At 32.9% G+C, this 16,362-nt stretch overlaps 1 protein-coding gene across 1 annotated transcript; it reads right to left on the minus strand.

The window, feature by feature from the left end:
• Positions 1–242: 242 nt before the first annotated feature.
• Positions 243–16,362, minus strand: LOC116771206 (runt-related transcription factor 1-like). Its single transcript, XM_061523304.1, has 5 exons — positions 16,180–16,362; positions 15,436–15,652; positions 8,072–8,269; positions 1,296–1,454; positions 243–778 (listed from the first exon to the last, which is right to left on the minus strand). Exons 1-5 carry the CDS (start codon positions 16,360–16,362, stop codon positions 288–290), a joined length of 1,248 nt encoding a protein of 415 aa, XP_061379288.1. The 3' UTR covers positions 243–287.

Consider the following 16,362-nt stretch of genomic DNA (forward strand, 5'->3'; position numbering starts at 1 on the left):
TAAATAAATTGATTAAAAATTTCGAATAACTTTATTTACAGATCTTGCATTATAATACAATCAACAATTGTTAAAACATTACGATTTGGAATTCACATTCATTTATCTAACGTAAAAACACCTATCCACAATTATCACTATGTCATATCGTATTCGATTCTACACAGCACTACAGTCGCAATGTCAACCTGCACACGGACGGTAATCGTGCCAACACTATACACATTTCCTGTAATATTACCAACAAATATATAAAATATTGCACCACCCGTTATTTTAAAGAAATTTTAATATGGGCGCCACACGTCTATTGGGCGACGCTCGGATGTTGTTAATGATTTGCTTCTAGTTCTAACGCTCTCCGACCATTCCGGGGAGGCCGCTCTTTTCTTTGCGGAGCTTGACGCAGTTGATCCGGCTTCTTCTTGGTCAGGAATTGAATTTGAGTCCTCTTGAGGCGGAGGCGGTCTCAGCCACCAATCATAGTTGCCGTATATTTGGGAGTATAGCCAGGCTGGTGGAGTGGGCAGCAGTGGCGAGTTGAGGAATAATTGCGCTGCCAAAGCACTGTGAAAGAGACTTGATGGGGCTGGTAGTGGCTGTAAGGGTTTCCTTGTTCTGGTGACCGAAGTAAAAGCCCCTGGGCGGTCGTCCGGGGGAGGACTGATTGACGCTGTCACAGAAATATCATCGTCGTCCTGAGGTGAGCTGGGTCTAGAGTTTATTGGACTGGTAGTGCTGTGGGGGTGCATTGTTGACGGATTGTCCGTAGTGACATCTGTAAATAAATTAAAGACTGTGAGAAAAATTTAAATCAATACTTTTATTTGTATTTGGCGTCAGTGAAATACTTAGAGGTGTAAATGAAATGAGCTGATGGTCAATGTCAATTAAAGATTTTAATTTTTAAGTACTAAGTGACAATCGATGATTATGAAAACTTATTATAAGATAGTTATAGAACGAAAAAGATTTGGGAAAAGGATAATATTAATGATTCGCCTCTAATAAATCTCGTCTGCCAGCGATCATACTTGCTGTAAAGGAATCGAAACGGCCGGACTATAAGATAATATAAAAAGCTTCGTTTGTATAAAATATATTATCATTACAGCTAATTCACGAAAATATCCTATTAGACATTACCACCATTTAGGTTAGACTAAATAAGTATTAGTGTTCTCTGTTTGACATTAGCAAAATATTCCACGACTCCAGTGCGAATGAAGCCATAGCATAAAAAAATTATGCAGATGAAGACTTATATAAACAAAACAATATAAGACGATATTCACCTGTCTCATGGGATGGTGGCGGCAGACTATGGTGTTGAGAATGTGCTGGCAGGACGTGTGGTGTGAAGTGGGGATGTGGTGGTAGCAGCGGTGGCGGGTAGTGTCGCGACAGAGCTCCCCACTCACCACCCGGCAGACCTGCCAGTTGATGAGCTATACCTGTGACAAATTCATAGATACCATCAAATTCTGCATTACGTTGGTGATGCTGTTCTCAACTTTTTTCTTATAGCACATAGTATTCTTATCATATGTAATTGTATTAACAATCATTCGGAAACCTAGTGAATTTGTGATGAGTAAATTGCCTTTTTCTAAAAAATGACTACAGTTTTCATATTTTAATGTATTTCATATTTTATTTCTTACTAGCCAAGTTCTTGCAATATTATCAAATAGAAGCACGAATTCTTGAAATTCACTTATAAAACAATTCGATCGACAAAACAATCAAGCTGAGAGTTACGCTCCACTAATGCTAACTGCTTAGCGCACTCATCGGAATATTTATATAATGACACCCTCCGCAGTTTCAATTCAAGGCTTATCTCACCACGACACTCTTGCCTACTGGCTATATCTATTTTGCTATGTTCATTGAAATAAGCCTTAGCATCACAATTTATATTGGAAGATTGATAAGACTTCTAGCCTATATAAATAAACATTTACAAATTAACACATGAACTTTTAAATTTTAAATATAATATTTTTTTTTTGAAATCGTAAATAATAAAAATACAGCATCTCATCATAAACACATTAATGAAATAGGAAATGTGTTTCGGCGTCATAATTTCCAGTTGACATTTTTAAGCGCATAAATTAACAAAGTTTGCCGGCGCGACCCCGTATATTCGGCTTAACCCTTTAGCACCCACCTTGGGTAATTCCCACCCCGAACCAACCCAACCCTTTCAGCAATAGAATAAATTACAGGCCGTTTTATGTCGCTGATACCGTCGCTACGAAAATGTAAAACACATTATTCTGTATCCGACCGCTTAGCCTTTATGGACGCTGTGCTTCGAGAGGTGTATGCATTAGATAATAGCCGCTTTTTGAGGATTACTTTAATCATGCCTTAGATGTCTTTACGAGGTATCGAGTCTCCTTGAAAAGGATTGAATTGAACTTTAGAACACTGTAAAAGAACATCGTTAGCTTAATTGCTATTTCGGATTCACTGTCGATACTTGACTTGACTACATAATTTGAAGAGTTCGTATAACTAACATAAGAAAATGCGAAAGATCGGAAAAATTATATATTAAATAGTACTCATAGTAACCTTATATTTCATAATTCTCAAAGCGTAATAAGCAAAGAAAAATATCATATTTCTTAAAATGTCAGTATCGTGAAAATTGAAAATAATTTTAAATATTACCAATAATTTTACCAATTATTATGTATTTTTTATACTCATATTTTTTATGAAAAGTTACATTTTATTATAATACATCGGAATTGGTCGGATTGGATGTTAAAAAGCATAAATTAAAATACGTATCATTAAAATAATAATAATAAAAAGTCGTGGTGGCCTGGGGTTTAAAAGGCCCGCCTCTCATACGTGAGGGCGCGGGTTCGAAACCTGGCAAGTACCAATGTGATCTTTTCCCAGTCATATGTACTTCCTGAGAGTATTTAGACACCACTGGCTGGAACAGGCTACAGGAAGCCTTGGAGTCTAAATAGCCCCAAAAAAAAGTGGTGGTGCAGAAGGCAACGGGAAACCAGAGCAACTATCTCCCCACGAAAGTAATCATGTATAAGGATCACTGATACGTGATGACCACGACGAGTCTGCCAAGACTCTTGCGACAATGAAGAATCATTTAAATATGTCAATGATATTGTAGTAATTATTGTGGACAACATTATTTTGGTTTGAAATGTATTGGTTTTATAACTTTTAAAGAACGTTCATCTTGGATGTCACGGATGCATATAAAACCAATTATTTACAAGCGATAAACGACGATCAGCATTTTAAATCACAGCACTTAACCTTCGCGTTATTTTATTTAGACATATTTTATCATACAGAATAATTATACACATTTCAAAACGCTTTATTACTATATCTAACAAAGAAAAGAATAAATAAAGCTCTTTCCAACATTGTTATATCCCACTAAGAGAATTTGTTCATATAAATGTAGTTTAAAATTGTCATTAGAAAGAGGATTGCCATGATTATTTTATTCATCCATAAATTCATTTATATGAATTATTTTATGAAACTGTCTTTAAACACAAAAAATCAGATTAAATGTAACAGTTACATTTAAAAATTAAAAACTCTTGCAAAATTTCAAACGTCAGATGTAGTTTTTAATTTAGCATAAACAAAAAAAAAACATGCACACATCCAAAACTCTTTGGACACAAAAAAAACAACGCGTGCTATGCAAAGTGGTACTAAAACATAAAAACTTAGCCATCCCTAAAACTAAAGGCATTGTTTCATTTCGTGTTCACTGTTCAAAGTTGCAGAAGAAAGGGTAGCGCCAGACCATTTGCATTCGTTAATGTTGGAATTCTTTGCTGTGTTCATAGTGTGTAATCGGTGTGTAGAGCGGCTGAATGTAAAGGATCCTTTGCATTCATATGAAAAAATATCATACTAGATTCATACAACTAACTGTTATTCCTTGATTATTACAGTCATTCAACATAATAGGGTCATTTTTAAACCTTGATCAATATTTCCTGATAGGTCGTAAGGAAGCAAATTTCATGTCAGTCAAACCTCAAAGTTGTATGCATATAAAATTATCCAATAATAATTTACTGCCACTTCAACTGAAGAAAGCTTAATAAAAAATCAGTCCCTAAAGAAAAAAAATATGCAGTTCCGCATATTCTTATACATGGGATATGGGTTAGAAATAACAAATCACGTTAATTATTACTTATACAAATAAAATACTACAATGAAGTATATTCTTACGTGAACAAGAAGCACATATTAATATTATTATCACATAAAAAAGATACAACAATGTATAGAGGTTTCATCTGTATCTTAATCGCAAAGAAAGACAAAGCATCAAAACGTTTCCATCGCGGTACATTAGTTTGTACCGTCTTGAAGACGTGCCAGTGCGCTACATTACTCTGTTCGAAGGGATTTTTTTTTTTCAGTTTGAAAAATAGCGAGAGGGTTGAACCCAAACATTTTAATGCCATTTACTAGATTGAATCTTGAATTTTTCCTACCGTTCTTACGGCGCTAATCCGCGAAGACGACCGGGATTAGCGGAATAAAAGTATTATCGTTTTTAGTGCGATTCCAATGTCCTGGGATTAGAGAGAAATTTTTAATCGCTGAGAGCGAATTAAATAAAGGGTTAGACACTACAGAACGATTTATTTTAATGGTGATGTTGAGCATCGTTTCTATTTTATGCCCTTTACTGCTTAAACATAAAAAAAACATTCCCTTAAGTTATTTGATATTGTTTTTTAAAGTCGACATTTTATATCTAGAGTAGTCGTAAGGGTAACCTCTTGAAATTTCTTAAGTGAAATGGTTTTAAACTAATAAGTATGTATACGTTTGGAATAGTGTACTAAAACTTATAATAATTTGAATGGTTTTAACCGCGTTGGATGCTAATGACGTAAGCCAAGATGGATGTCCTCCGTACATCATAAGGTTAATAAGAGGGCTCGCGAACTAACGACGTCGCTTTGTCAACGCGCCTTAACCCGACGCCATCTTGCGCGCCATGTTGTATTTCAATCTGTTTAACACTTAATGAATTTGCCTTTATTGATTTTGTTTAACCCCTTTTTGTTTAGCTTAATTAACCTTTCGTTGTATTTAGCGACAAGATTCGATTGCTGATTAAATATTTGAATACCATCTTATTAATTTCGAAGTTCATATTAATGTTCACGTAAAATTTGTTCTGAATGACTTTTAAACTAAGCATCTATAAACAGAGTTTTCGGTTTGTAATTAATTTGTAAAAAAAATTGAGTTACTTATAACATGAAGAAATTTTAGTTAACACCTCAGTCTATTAACCATAATAGAAAACAAAAGTATGTACTGTATAAATTTTCCACAATAATAAAAGGTACGTTTTTGAACAATAAAGATATGAAGCGTTGATTTTAATATAATTTTACCATATAATAAATGTAGTAAAGTTGTTCGCATTTAGAGTTAATAGGACTGGCGTCATCATCATACGAATTCATTTGAAACCGTTTAAAGGCTCGATAAAAGCGCGAATCACGCCATACAAAAGGCTGTATGAGGTGGGTGGGACATTTAAAATTTACAAATGCGTAATTATGCACCCGCATTGTCGCGCGGTAGCGGAAGGGTTATGCCCCTACTCTTTCTTCCCCCTTCCCCCCCACAATCCCGGGCTTCCGGGCCTAATGCTATATTTAATTTTCTCTAAGGCTCCCTCATTAATAATGCGAAGGCTGCGACTTTAAGTGACGCTCACACGACGTAAGGCGCGGATGTTCTAAATATATAATATATACGAACGATCACAGCTCTCGCTAACATTATTTATATTTGTATTTTATTGTTTTTATCATCATTTTATTATATTTAGTATAAATTAATATATTTTATGTGCCTGGTAATTTTACCTTTTAATTTGAATGTATATTTTGCAAGTAATATTCGTAAACGAGATATGGCTTATTTTTTTTATATCACCTAATACCTTAGCTGCACCGACTCTAAACATTTTCTCTATAAATATTCCTCCTGGTATGTTCTCGTCACATCCATACTTCTCACATCCACATCAAGAAGTTTCGTTCTCAAAACGTGAGTGTGTATAATTTATCATGATTTCAAAGGGTTATCGGAGGGCAGTACAAAATCGCGGATTCGTGGAATTTATATATTGAAAGCAAATTGCTTTGACTGTGATAACATATACTCTGAAGGCAAGAAATGTATGGATGGTAGACGTCGTATAAATTTTATTTTAAACATCAAAAATGTTTTAAATTCGATTTTATTTATTTTTTTTTAATTTTTTACTTTCCTTAATAGGAAAAAAATTATTTCCTTCAGTTGTATGATTGATCATTTAATTTTTTTTAATAACAGATGCAGGAGTTTAAGACGAGGCACGCATCAAGAAATATTTTAATAACAGCTCCGTCATAGTCATCATTCAAAATAATTTAACACAAAAACTTAAACTCTCCATAACTGTTTGATTTTAAAACGTTCAGCTTTGGATATTTTTTTGTCTAAAAGAATTATAAAAATATGTTCTTGAGATTAAAGTCAAAAATTTAAATAAAAAAATAAAAACAAGAATATTTAAATTTTACATGTCTGAATTTAAAGACATAAATTTATATAAAGACACAATATCAGTTACTGGATAATATTATAATAATCGTGTATCATCTGCTTATTAAAATCCTTTAAGAAATACATTTTGAACCATAAATTACATTTTTCTTAAACAAAAATGTTTTATCCCTACATAATAAATATTTCAACTAAGAACAGAAAATATCTCCGTTTCGATTATAAAGGGTGCATAAAATTAATTGTCACCTACATAAAATAATAATTGAAGTATCTCCAAGTAAGTGCAAGGTAATTGAGTTAGAGGCTTTAACACGCGCCCTAACAAGATTCACCCGCCACTTGGCTACAAAATGCCTATAGGAGACATATACATACATATATATATACTCAAAAATCGTATATTGTCAATCATAGTATTTAAATAATTAGAAATATACATATATTTTTACAATTATAATTATTGGACGCTATTAAGAGTACAGTGAGATTTTATTTTCAGAAGTTTTTTTACAAGTGGTTCTTAAAATTACGTGCAAGTATGCCTCTTCGATGTTTATTAGAGCAAGGTGCTGGCGGGGTGGTGCCAGGCAACGGTTATCAAGGTGATGGATCTATTGTTGGCGAGAGAGCCAGGGAGTTATCATTCACTAAATTTAACCGTCGACAATCAGAGAGGTAGATGGAAAAAGGTGACACATTTAAAGAATAAAATGTACAGCTCACCCCCTTATACAGAATAGTTGCAACTCAAAAGATAAACTCTGAATTATAATATTAAATTATATTTCTAAGATTTCATGTATGAAAAAAAAATATCCCTGTTTAATGAATTTTCTTTTCCGTATGTATATTTAGTGCTTGAAGATTTTAATTAATATTTAAAACACAATTCTCTTTCATAAAGAAATTGTAATTATCAAAATCACCTGTAACGATTAACATATAGTCTTAAATTAACTATTAGTTTATTTAACAGTTGATCATAATAAATAAATATATATATATATTGTTATATTAGATCTATTTATAAAATATCAAAGCGGCTGTTTCTTACAGGTGTCAAAAGAGGGTAAGAGTAATAGATAATTAATTGTTGCTCGAAACTTCTCGGCCAAATTAAATCCCCTTCTGAGGATTCGGACGCGACGGCTGACAAAGGTCCGGTGACAATTTAATATCCTCTACTGTCTTTATGCGATATTAATCGCCTTACGAATTTTGATATGTGTTACGAATATAGTTGATATACTGACATATTTATTTTTAAATATATATTTTTGTATACGAGTATTAGTTATAGTTAGAATTTGTGTATTTTTTTTGTTTAATACAAACATTTGAAAGGAAACTGTATTTTTTATATATTTAATTCCTGTGATTCCCTTTATTGTCTAACGTAGATCAGTGGTAACAATAAAGTGAAGTATGTAGTGAATATTGTATGTAACACAGTATATTTTACCTGATAATTTGAAAGGTAGAGATCCCATTAGCGGGTCGGGTGCGAAGCGTGGTCCAAAGTGAAACGGATGAAAGCCGTGATGACGAGTCTTGGACCTTGGCTCGCGAGGTCCGTCCACAGTTACCTTGATAGCCTTCTGATAAGTCGCCACCTGTGGCGGTGATGTCGCCAACATTATGGTTAGCGTGAAAGATTTACCTGAAAAGATATTTTAGTTAAAACCAAAATGAAAACCAAATAGCGATTATTATGGCACAACTTTTGGTCGTGAAAAAGCAGTTTTTTCTATCTATGCATATTCTTTTATAATATTGTAGTATAAATGTTCCTATATATGAATTTATTGACATATTTATTAGCAAATGGAAGTATTCTCTTTTAACATTGACAATTTATCTTAAAGATTCAAAGCCTTTCGGCATTTGTTTAAGCATCTGGAGCACGTATAGCGAAGAATGCAAGAAATCGTCAGCAGTCCGTTGATTTGTGGCGGGTGTCGTGCCGGCACGTCTGCGTTCCAGAAGACATTCGACTGGTATGAAAGAATGTTGAGATCAATTTATACTGGCCGTAATAAAAGTAATTGATGTAACACAGAGTTTCCAGCAGATTCGATTAATTTTAATACATCATAAAACGAATAATCTGTTTTACAGCACAACAGACAGACATTAGTATATATATATTACATGTTATTAGGATGTTCGAAGTTTATTTATCTCCTTCTTTACACACACGTCACACATTCATACGCAGGTCTATTGATTTTTACTCCAAAAGAAAATGTACAAGAAGCAACTAGAAAATAAATAATAATTTTAATAGTCTATCAAAAACTTCAATTTATGATAAAATCTTTGTAAATAAATGATGCAATGAATTACATAAATCAATCTAATTGTCACTAGTGGCTCCATAACTGATTCCATCGATTTTTTTGGACGAAAAATATCATAAATCTTATTCAGCATTACAGATTTTTACTTAAATTCAACAAAATCGTTTCGGTTGCTTACTTTATTTGTAACAATGTGACGTTTAGAAACTAACAAAATTTATAATATGAATGGGGTATGACAAACATAAAATAATGAGTATACGCTAAAGCAATGGAACAGTGGAATTGCTGTCGTAACACATCCACCGCAGAACGGCCGCAAACACGAGGCCAAGCGTTTGAACAATCGGTGCTATATCGACACATGGCGATTCTGGTGAAATTCATGGTCGCAATCAAGCTATCATAAGCGGTAAACAGATATCATCATTCTACTAGTTTTGATACGGACGCTATCTCGCCAACTAATGACTTCACCCATTCGATTTGGGATTAATATATGTTAGGATTTGGTGTCTTTCTGCTTTATTAAATAGAATATTGCGAGGCCAAATGGTAGTAAGTAACATTTAAAATCATTTGTAGCTTATCACATAAGATTATTTTAGTTTCAAACATGTTCGAACATGTTCGTGTAAGTCATAAATAAAGGGAAAAACTCTGCTCATAGAATATTGAGAAAATTTAAATTTCAACACGGTACGTGGAAAAGTTAATGAAGAATTAATTTATATGCTTACATAATAATAGTAATGCGTTTTCTTTGTTTAAACACAATATTAAGAATGCGCTGCACCTTTTAAAATAAGTATAAAGTAATTTCACATGTAACATATAAAATTCACTTGTAAATTAGAAAGAAACTGGCAAGCTACCCAGAAAACAAAACTTGGGTACGTTTACTGCTGGCTTTGAGCCAAAAGACGTGTCTCATTTGGGGAGCACAGACATAAGTCAAGACAGTCTTGTTTATACCTTAAATATTTCAGGTATCATAATGCTCATATATTTTTTTTTTTGTAAGAACCTGCATTATAATGTATGACGAAATTTACCAATTTTAACAAAAAATTTGACCAGCAATAATAGACGGAAGAATCAATAGTCGTAACTTAATAAACTATACAAGAAGGTATAGACATCTTTATAAAGCTTTAGAAAATGTTCACTCCTCCTATTTACACTTAAATTACTTATTAAATGACACTCGTTTAACGACATTTAAAATAGTTTTAGGTAATAAAATAAAGAACAATTAAGTAATCTAAACGGTGATTTGCCTTTCTGTACCTAAAATAGATCCGTCTTAAAAAGGATCTCTCAAGTCTGGAATCTATTATCGTTACAGTAATACCACCCTCACCCAACCCAAAATGAGCGGCCGTCCGCATATTTTCATAAAATGATGATAAATTTTCTAACTTGAGATGAATGATATTATTTTTCATCGTCTAACAAAATGATTTAGCGGCATCGTAATCTTTAAAACACCGCTAGTACCTACAAATGAGGCCCATTAAAATACGTCTTATGAGTTGTGGCTTCATGGCAGTACAAAAGTAATTTTTTTATTATTGTTAAATAACTTCACAGTTTCTCTCAAACCATGATAGTAATAACGATACAATAAAACCTTATTTTATAACAGAATTAAGAAATTTTACATGATAAAATAGAATAAATCAATAATAAGTAATAGTTTAAATTATTCGATTCTTTAGGACTTTTCAAGATCTGTTTAATAATAATTTACTATGAAAAATTTATTTAAGAAGAAAATACAACACAGGTTTTAAATATCACAAATCTATAAGAAATATTAGAAAATTACTCATTCACAAACAGTAAATAAAATATAATATAATAATATCCATAGATTATTTAGAGCTAGAAATATTTACAGTGAAAGGCCTTTACACATGGCATCAAAGGGAGGAATCGAAGAAAAATGCGTTCACGTACACTTCATAAATCATTTAAGTTATTCATAAAAAGAGTTTCGTCTCCCTCGCGAACATATTGCAAGCTGCACGTGCTACACACTTCATAAACTGGGAAATTGATCCCTGGGGGCGACACTCTTCATAAAGATATGTTTGCATCGACGAACACGTATCTGATATTTTGGATACACGACACACCGACCGTCTGTAACCGGTTCCAATAAACTGTTTGTTTGCATTATGTTTTTATGGGATAATATTCAGATTTGATCTCAATCTGCAGTTCTTTGGATCCGTCAGATTAAAAATAAGCTTTATAACGTCATAAAGTAGGCGGGGGCGTTAAGATAAGAGTTCTACGCCGGCTAAATAAAAAATGAGCCACAATCGTAATGGCAGTGAGCTCTTTTGATCTCGGTTTCATGGCTTACTGGGGATTTTCAGCTTAAAGAACGGCAATTTGGATATAAAATACCTAATGCGGGCAGATTCGCTTTAGGGACATTAGCGGATTGGCCGAGGGGTATATCCTAAAGTTATATATGATTCCGTTTCGTAATACCACCAACGATTAAATCATTAAATTAATTACATACTAATAAATTACATACAATACAGATGATAATAATAACTACAAGAAATAATTCCTATAATATATATAAAACATTCCAAAGAAAACATAGGACTAAAACATCCTCAGTAATAAAAGCTAACAGCGAGACAGAGTGAAATTCAAGTTTATTGAAGCGTCTCAAAAGAACAAGTGAAAAGTCAAAAGCTTGTACAATTAAAAACCTCCCCCGAGACGTACCTCAAGCCGAGCGGTCAATATTACTCTACAAGACCCTCAATTTTCACCACTCCCCATCGCTAATAATAATAATTAGGAATGAGTGACTCAATAATTAAAAACGGAAAACAGAACTTGCAAAAGAACACCAAAGGAAATTTGATCTCTCTTTCCATCGAATAGATAGTCCTGTATAAGCGGCTTTCCCTCTCGTTATTAAGGCACGTTTAAATTAATAAAAATAAAGAGAGAACCCTCCTAATCTTATAGAACACTTATGTTTATATGATCTTGACACTAAGAATTTATAATGCTTAAATTCTTCACACAATTTATAGTTTGGTAACGAGATCTACAAAGGTTTCGTAACGTTTTAATACATATATACAAATCCTTGCAGAGAGATTATTACAACACATTACGACGTATGCATTACAGTAAACCTTTTAATGGCCCCATATATAATACGAAACCAAGATTCCGTATGCTAATTTTACATTTACAACATACATTCATTTCTAACAAGGCAAATTTAAAACCATGGGGTAACTTTGCACTGCATCAAAGGGCGATGCTTAATAAAGGAAGGTGAGGTGAAATATTTTTTCGCGGCTCTTATACAAAAATAATTTTCCACTGGGAGGGGGTGCTGACGTCTCGTAATGTTTGACTTACAACCATATTACAGAATTTGATATGTCAGTGGAGTTGTCAGGATGCACAAACTTTTTATAGACAAAAAAATTAATGTCTATGGCCTACGTTTAGTACTTATCACTATATATATTTTAAATCTTTTAATTTTTGTTTCACTTTTACAGATATCCTTTTCATATTATAAAAATATGTAAGAATGTTAAGAAATTTTACAAAATACATTTGTTGTAAAAGCGGGGACACCCGACCCCTGGGTATTTTTTGTCGGATCGCTCTAAAGAGGGGTCAATCAATCGATTAGCAGATGTCGCCTCTTGACTATCGGTGCAGTAAATTGGTCTCTTATTGCAGGCAATATAATGAGAACTAATCACGCCTTTAAACCTTCTGTTAAAATTACTATAAAGGTTTCCTATACTCAACATTTTAAAATTGAAATGATCCGAATTTTTTGTTGAAATAGCAAGTGTAACATAAAAAAGTAGCATCCCCAGCTACCGTTAGATTTAAATAGAGCTGACAGGCCGAAACCGAGCAAAAATTCAGGACCCTCATTAAATTTTTCGCTTATTAAAAATTCCCCGCGCCCTGTCCGTCAGCGTCAGGCAACTTTTTTATACAATCGTAACAAAAGTTGTATTCCGATCTCCCCTTCTTACTTCATCCCGATAATTTGAGTGAGATTTTCTCGCAATTTAAGATAAACAAAGAGAGCGCTTACCCTTAATTGGAAAGCAGAACGTTATTCACGAAGGAACGTGACAAATAGACACCTCTTAACTTCTTTTCCACTTTCCAGTTTAGGGCTATATTGGTTTTTTATACACTCTCCGGTCAAACGCTTTTGTTTGTTTAAAGAAATGTTAATGAGTTAGACCTGTTTACTTTGGCTGATAAATAAATGGTTGTTGGTATTCTACATCCATACCATTGAGACTGGACAAACGTAATGTGGTTTAAAGAATGTTTTGGAAACTAATTACAATATGGTACTAATACTAATACAATCTCACTGACATTATACATTGAAATGTGTGTGAGCATGCATAGATATATGTTTGTCTGTCTTTCACGCTTAAACTACTAAATAGATTTTGATAAAATTTTGCAGTAACGTAGCAAAGACATCAAAATAACATATAGGCTATAATTTATCCCAGAATTTCTTGAATTTCGTTTGGGTTCACGGCAAACACTTGTATTTGTATGAAGCCATGTGAAAAGCTATAGATGGTGATGTGGATTGGTAGATGTGGATATCATATCTATTTTTTTTTTACTATATTTCTGACATTTCCCTATACCGAACTGCATAAACCACTAGTTAGGAAGAATTATTTGTAAATTCCGGTTAACTAGAAAGAATGTCTATGAAATTATTTTTGTTGAATGTATATTAATTTGCCTACATACCGTAAAACAAAAGTATACCGGATAACTACTAACTATGCGTATAAAATTTTTATAATAAAAAAAAATCAAAGATTTCAGATATATTTTTTCCATAGATGTTATTAAAAAAAATGTTTTAATTACTCTGTCATCGAGAGTCTTTATATTTTGTTATATTAGAAACGTATTAACTTTACTGATGCCCAATTCAAACATCACCTCTATTAACTATCAAACTTGATTTAACTTGATTGACAGTTCTATAAAAAATTGATTTTTTATATAATTTAAAATAGATATCGGAATAGCAATAGAAAAACCAAAAAAAGGGATACTTTCACTAGCGTAAATTAAATAGAAAAAAAGAGGAATATTACAAGTCGTTTCTTGAACATGTGATAACAAACAACAACATTTATACAAATTCCTTAGAACGAGTTGTAAGTAACATTACCCCTGACTGTTGATGTATTTTGGCAGATCTGCTTCGTTAGCTCCCCACTATTTGAATATAAGACAGTTTACAGTTCAAATGTTCCGCGAGCGACCCTAAACATTTAAGTTTTACATTCTATTTGAATACTGAATGAATATAGTTTCCTCCCTGTTTGTAGTTAGGATTGTTTGAACACAGTGGGTCGGAGATATCGTTGACGTAAAATTATTAATGATTATTATGAATTTAATCATAAAATTGGTTAACTTAGCAACACTGAATCTGCGAATAACTGAACTTTCTTTTAAACTAAATTTGTTTTATTTTAAATTTATGTATCATGCGCAATTGAAAGTCTTTTTTTAAGTTGAGGTTTTAACAACCAATGGAGTAAATTAAATTTATACCTAGTATCATTTGCAAATGGTAAATGGATCCGCAAATGAGAAGTTGTACAAGTGCCCGTCTAAGTACTAGACTTGAGGGTTAGATCTAAGTGCGTATTAAATTAGACGATTAATTCACTATTACTTAGCTGTTTAGTTTAAATGGTTGCCCTATCGATTTTAATGATAAAGAACTTTTTTTAATTATAAATAGTCCTTAAACATTTCTTATTTAAAAAAAAAGTATAATATTTAAGATTATCTACATAAATTCAAATGTAGGAATACTTTTTTGTAATGTATTGATGGTAACTTTTAAAACAGGATCATGGTAATGATGATGATAAGAAGAAATCTCAAAGTGCTCTTGACCTTAGGACGCAATAAACCTGCTATGTACAGTATCTTAACAGATCAATTACCCCCATTGACTTAATATTCCTACAAAGAGAAGACCTGTTGAAATATTCAGAAGCAAAGGCGCACGGAGCTTTGTTTTTGAGTGCTCACTCAAGGGAGGGGGATTTTTTATGAGTAGTCTGCATTATCGTAAACATCAAGATATGTTCGTTAGAACGTATGAAATATTTAATATGTTTTGGATATTGATTCGCAAACACAAAGAAGACGGTAGGGATACCAACACTAAAAGAGAATCTATTTGTATGAATACATACAAAAAAAAAACACATCTTTCACGTCCGTTTGGACCGTAACCGTATCCTTGTGAAACGTATTATGTAATTGCAATAATCCTAAGACGATTGACCCGGTCAATTGCCTCCAACATCGTCTACACTTGAGGTGATTCCGACACGAATGAGTGCATTGCCACTGTTGATTCTTTGTTTTCGTAGTTCATTTAGATAGTACTTTTGTGGCTTACAGACTTTATGTTAAAAATATTTAAACATAATCTTACCTCTACCACTTCTCCCCACAAACCTCAGGTCATTAAATTTTGCGACCTGATTCTTCATAACTGCTGTACAATTTCTCAATTCAGCTGAACAATTTTCATCGTTTCCAGCTCTGACAGTCACGAGAGTACCGTCGCCTATTTCTCCAAGAGCTACCACCTTAAAGGCCACTGGTAAGGTTTTATTTGACCTCCAGTGTGGAGGCAGCACTGTGCATACCTGGTAATAGAGAAAGAGTTGTTATAATTTGTACATACATCCATATATAGAATTATAATATATGTAAGGTGTTTTTTATATGGCTTTTTTCTAAAGTCTCTGATTACTTCATACCAAAATATAAACAATCTATAAAAAAAAAGATTTTTCTGTCTCTCATTTTGTTTGTCCAGGTTAATCTTTAGTAAGTTAGTCTGAAGTAATTATGATGGAACTTACAATTAATGCTTTAATGGATTTCAGAAAAAATATTCGAAATCGCTGCCAAAAGTGTACAAAATTATAATTTTTTACACTAACAAACATTTTTTTTTAATCAACTACAAAGAGCACCAAGGCATGACAATATACCATTCATACAATCAAGGCCATAGTCAAAAACTAGTATATGTTTAAGTTACAAGCTTCTAGAATTCAAAAGACACTAATAGATTTATTATTTTTATTATTATTTATAATATTCAAATAAAAAAATATACTTCACAAGGCGGACGAGTGAGTTTAAAAATAAATTATTTTAAACTTACCACATGCGGGCTACCGGTTTTAACTAGTTCACCAGGATGATCAGCGAGTAGACCTTCAAGGGTACGCTCAGCCAGGAGTTCAGCAGTCAAAGGCTGGCTAGGCAGAGCGTTACCATAGCTAGACGACGGCGCCTCGTGCCCCAAACCATTGGTTGTAGAACTCACTTCACTCGATAAATGCAT

This window comes from Danaus plexippus, chromosome 17, assembly GCF_018135715.1.
Source record: "Danaus plexippus chromosome 17, MEX_DaPlex, whole genome shotgun sequence".
NCBI lineage: Eukaryota > Metazoa > Arthropoda > Insecta > Lepidoptera > Nymphalidae > Danaus > Danaus plexippus.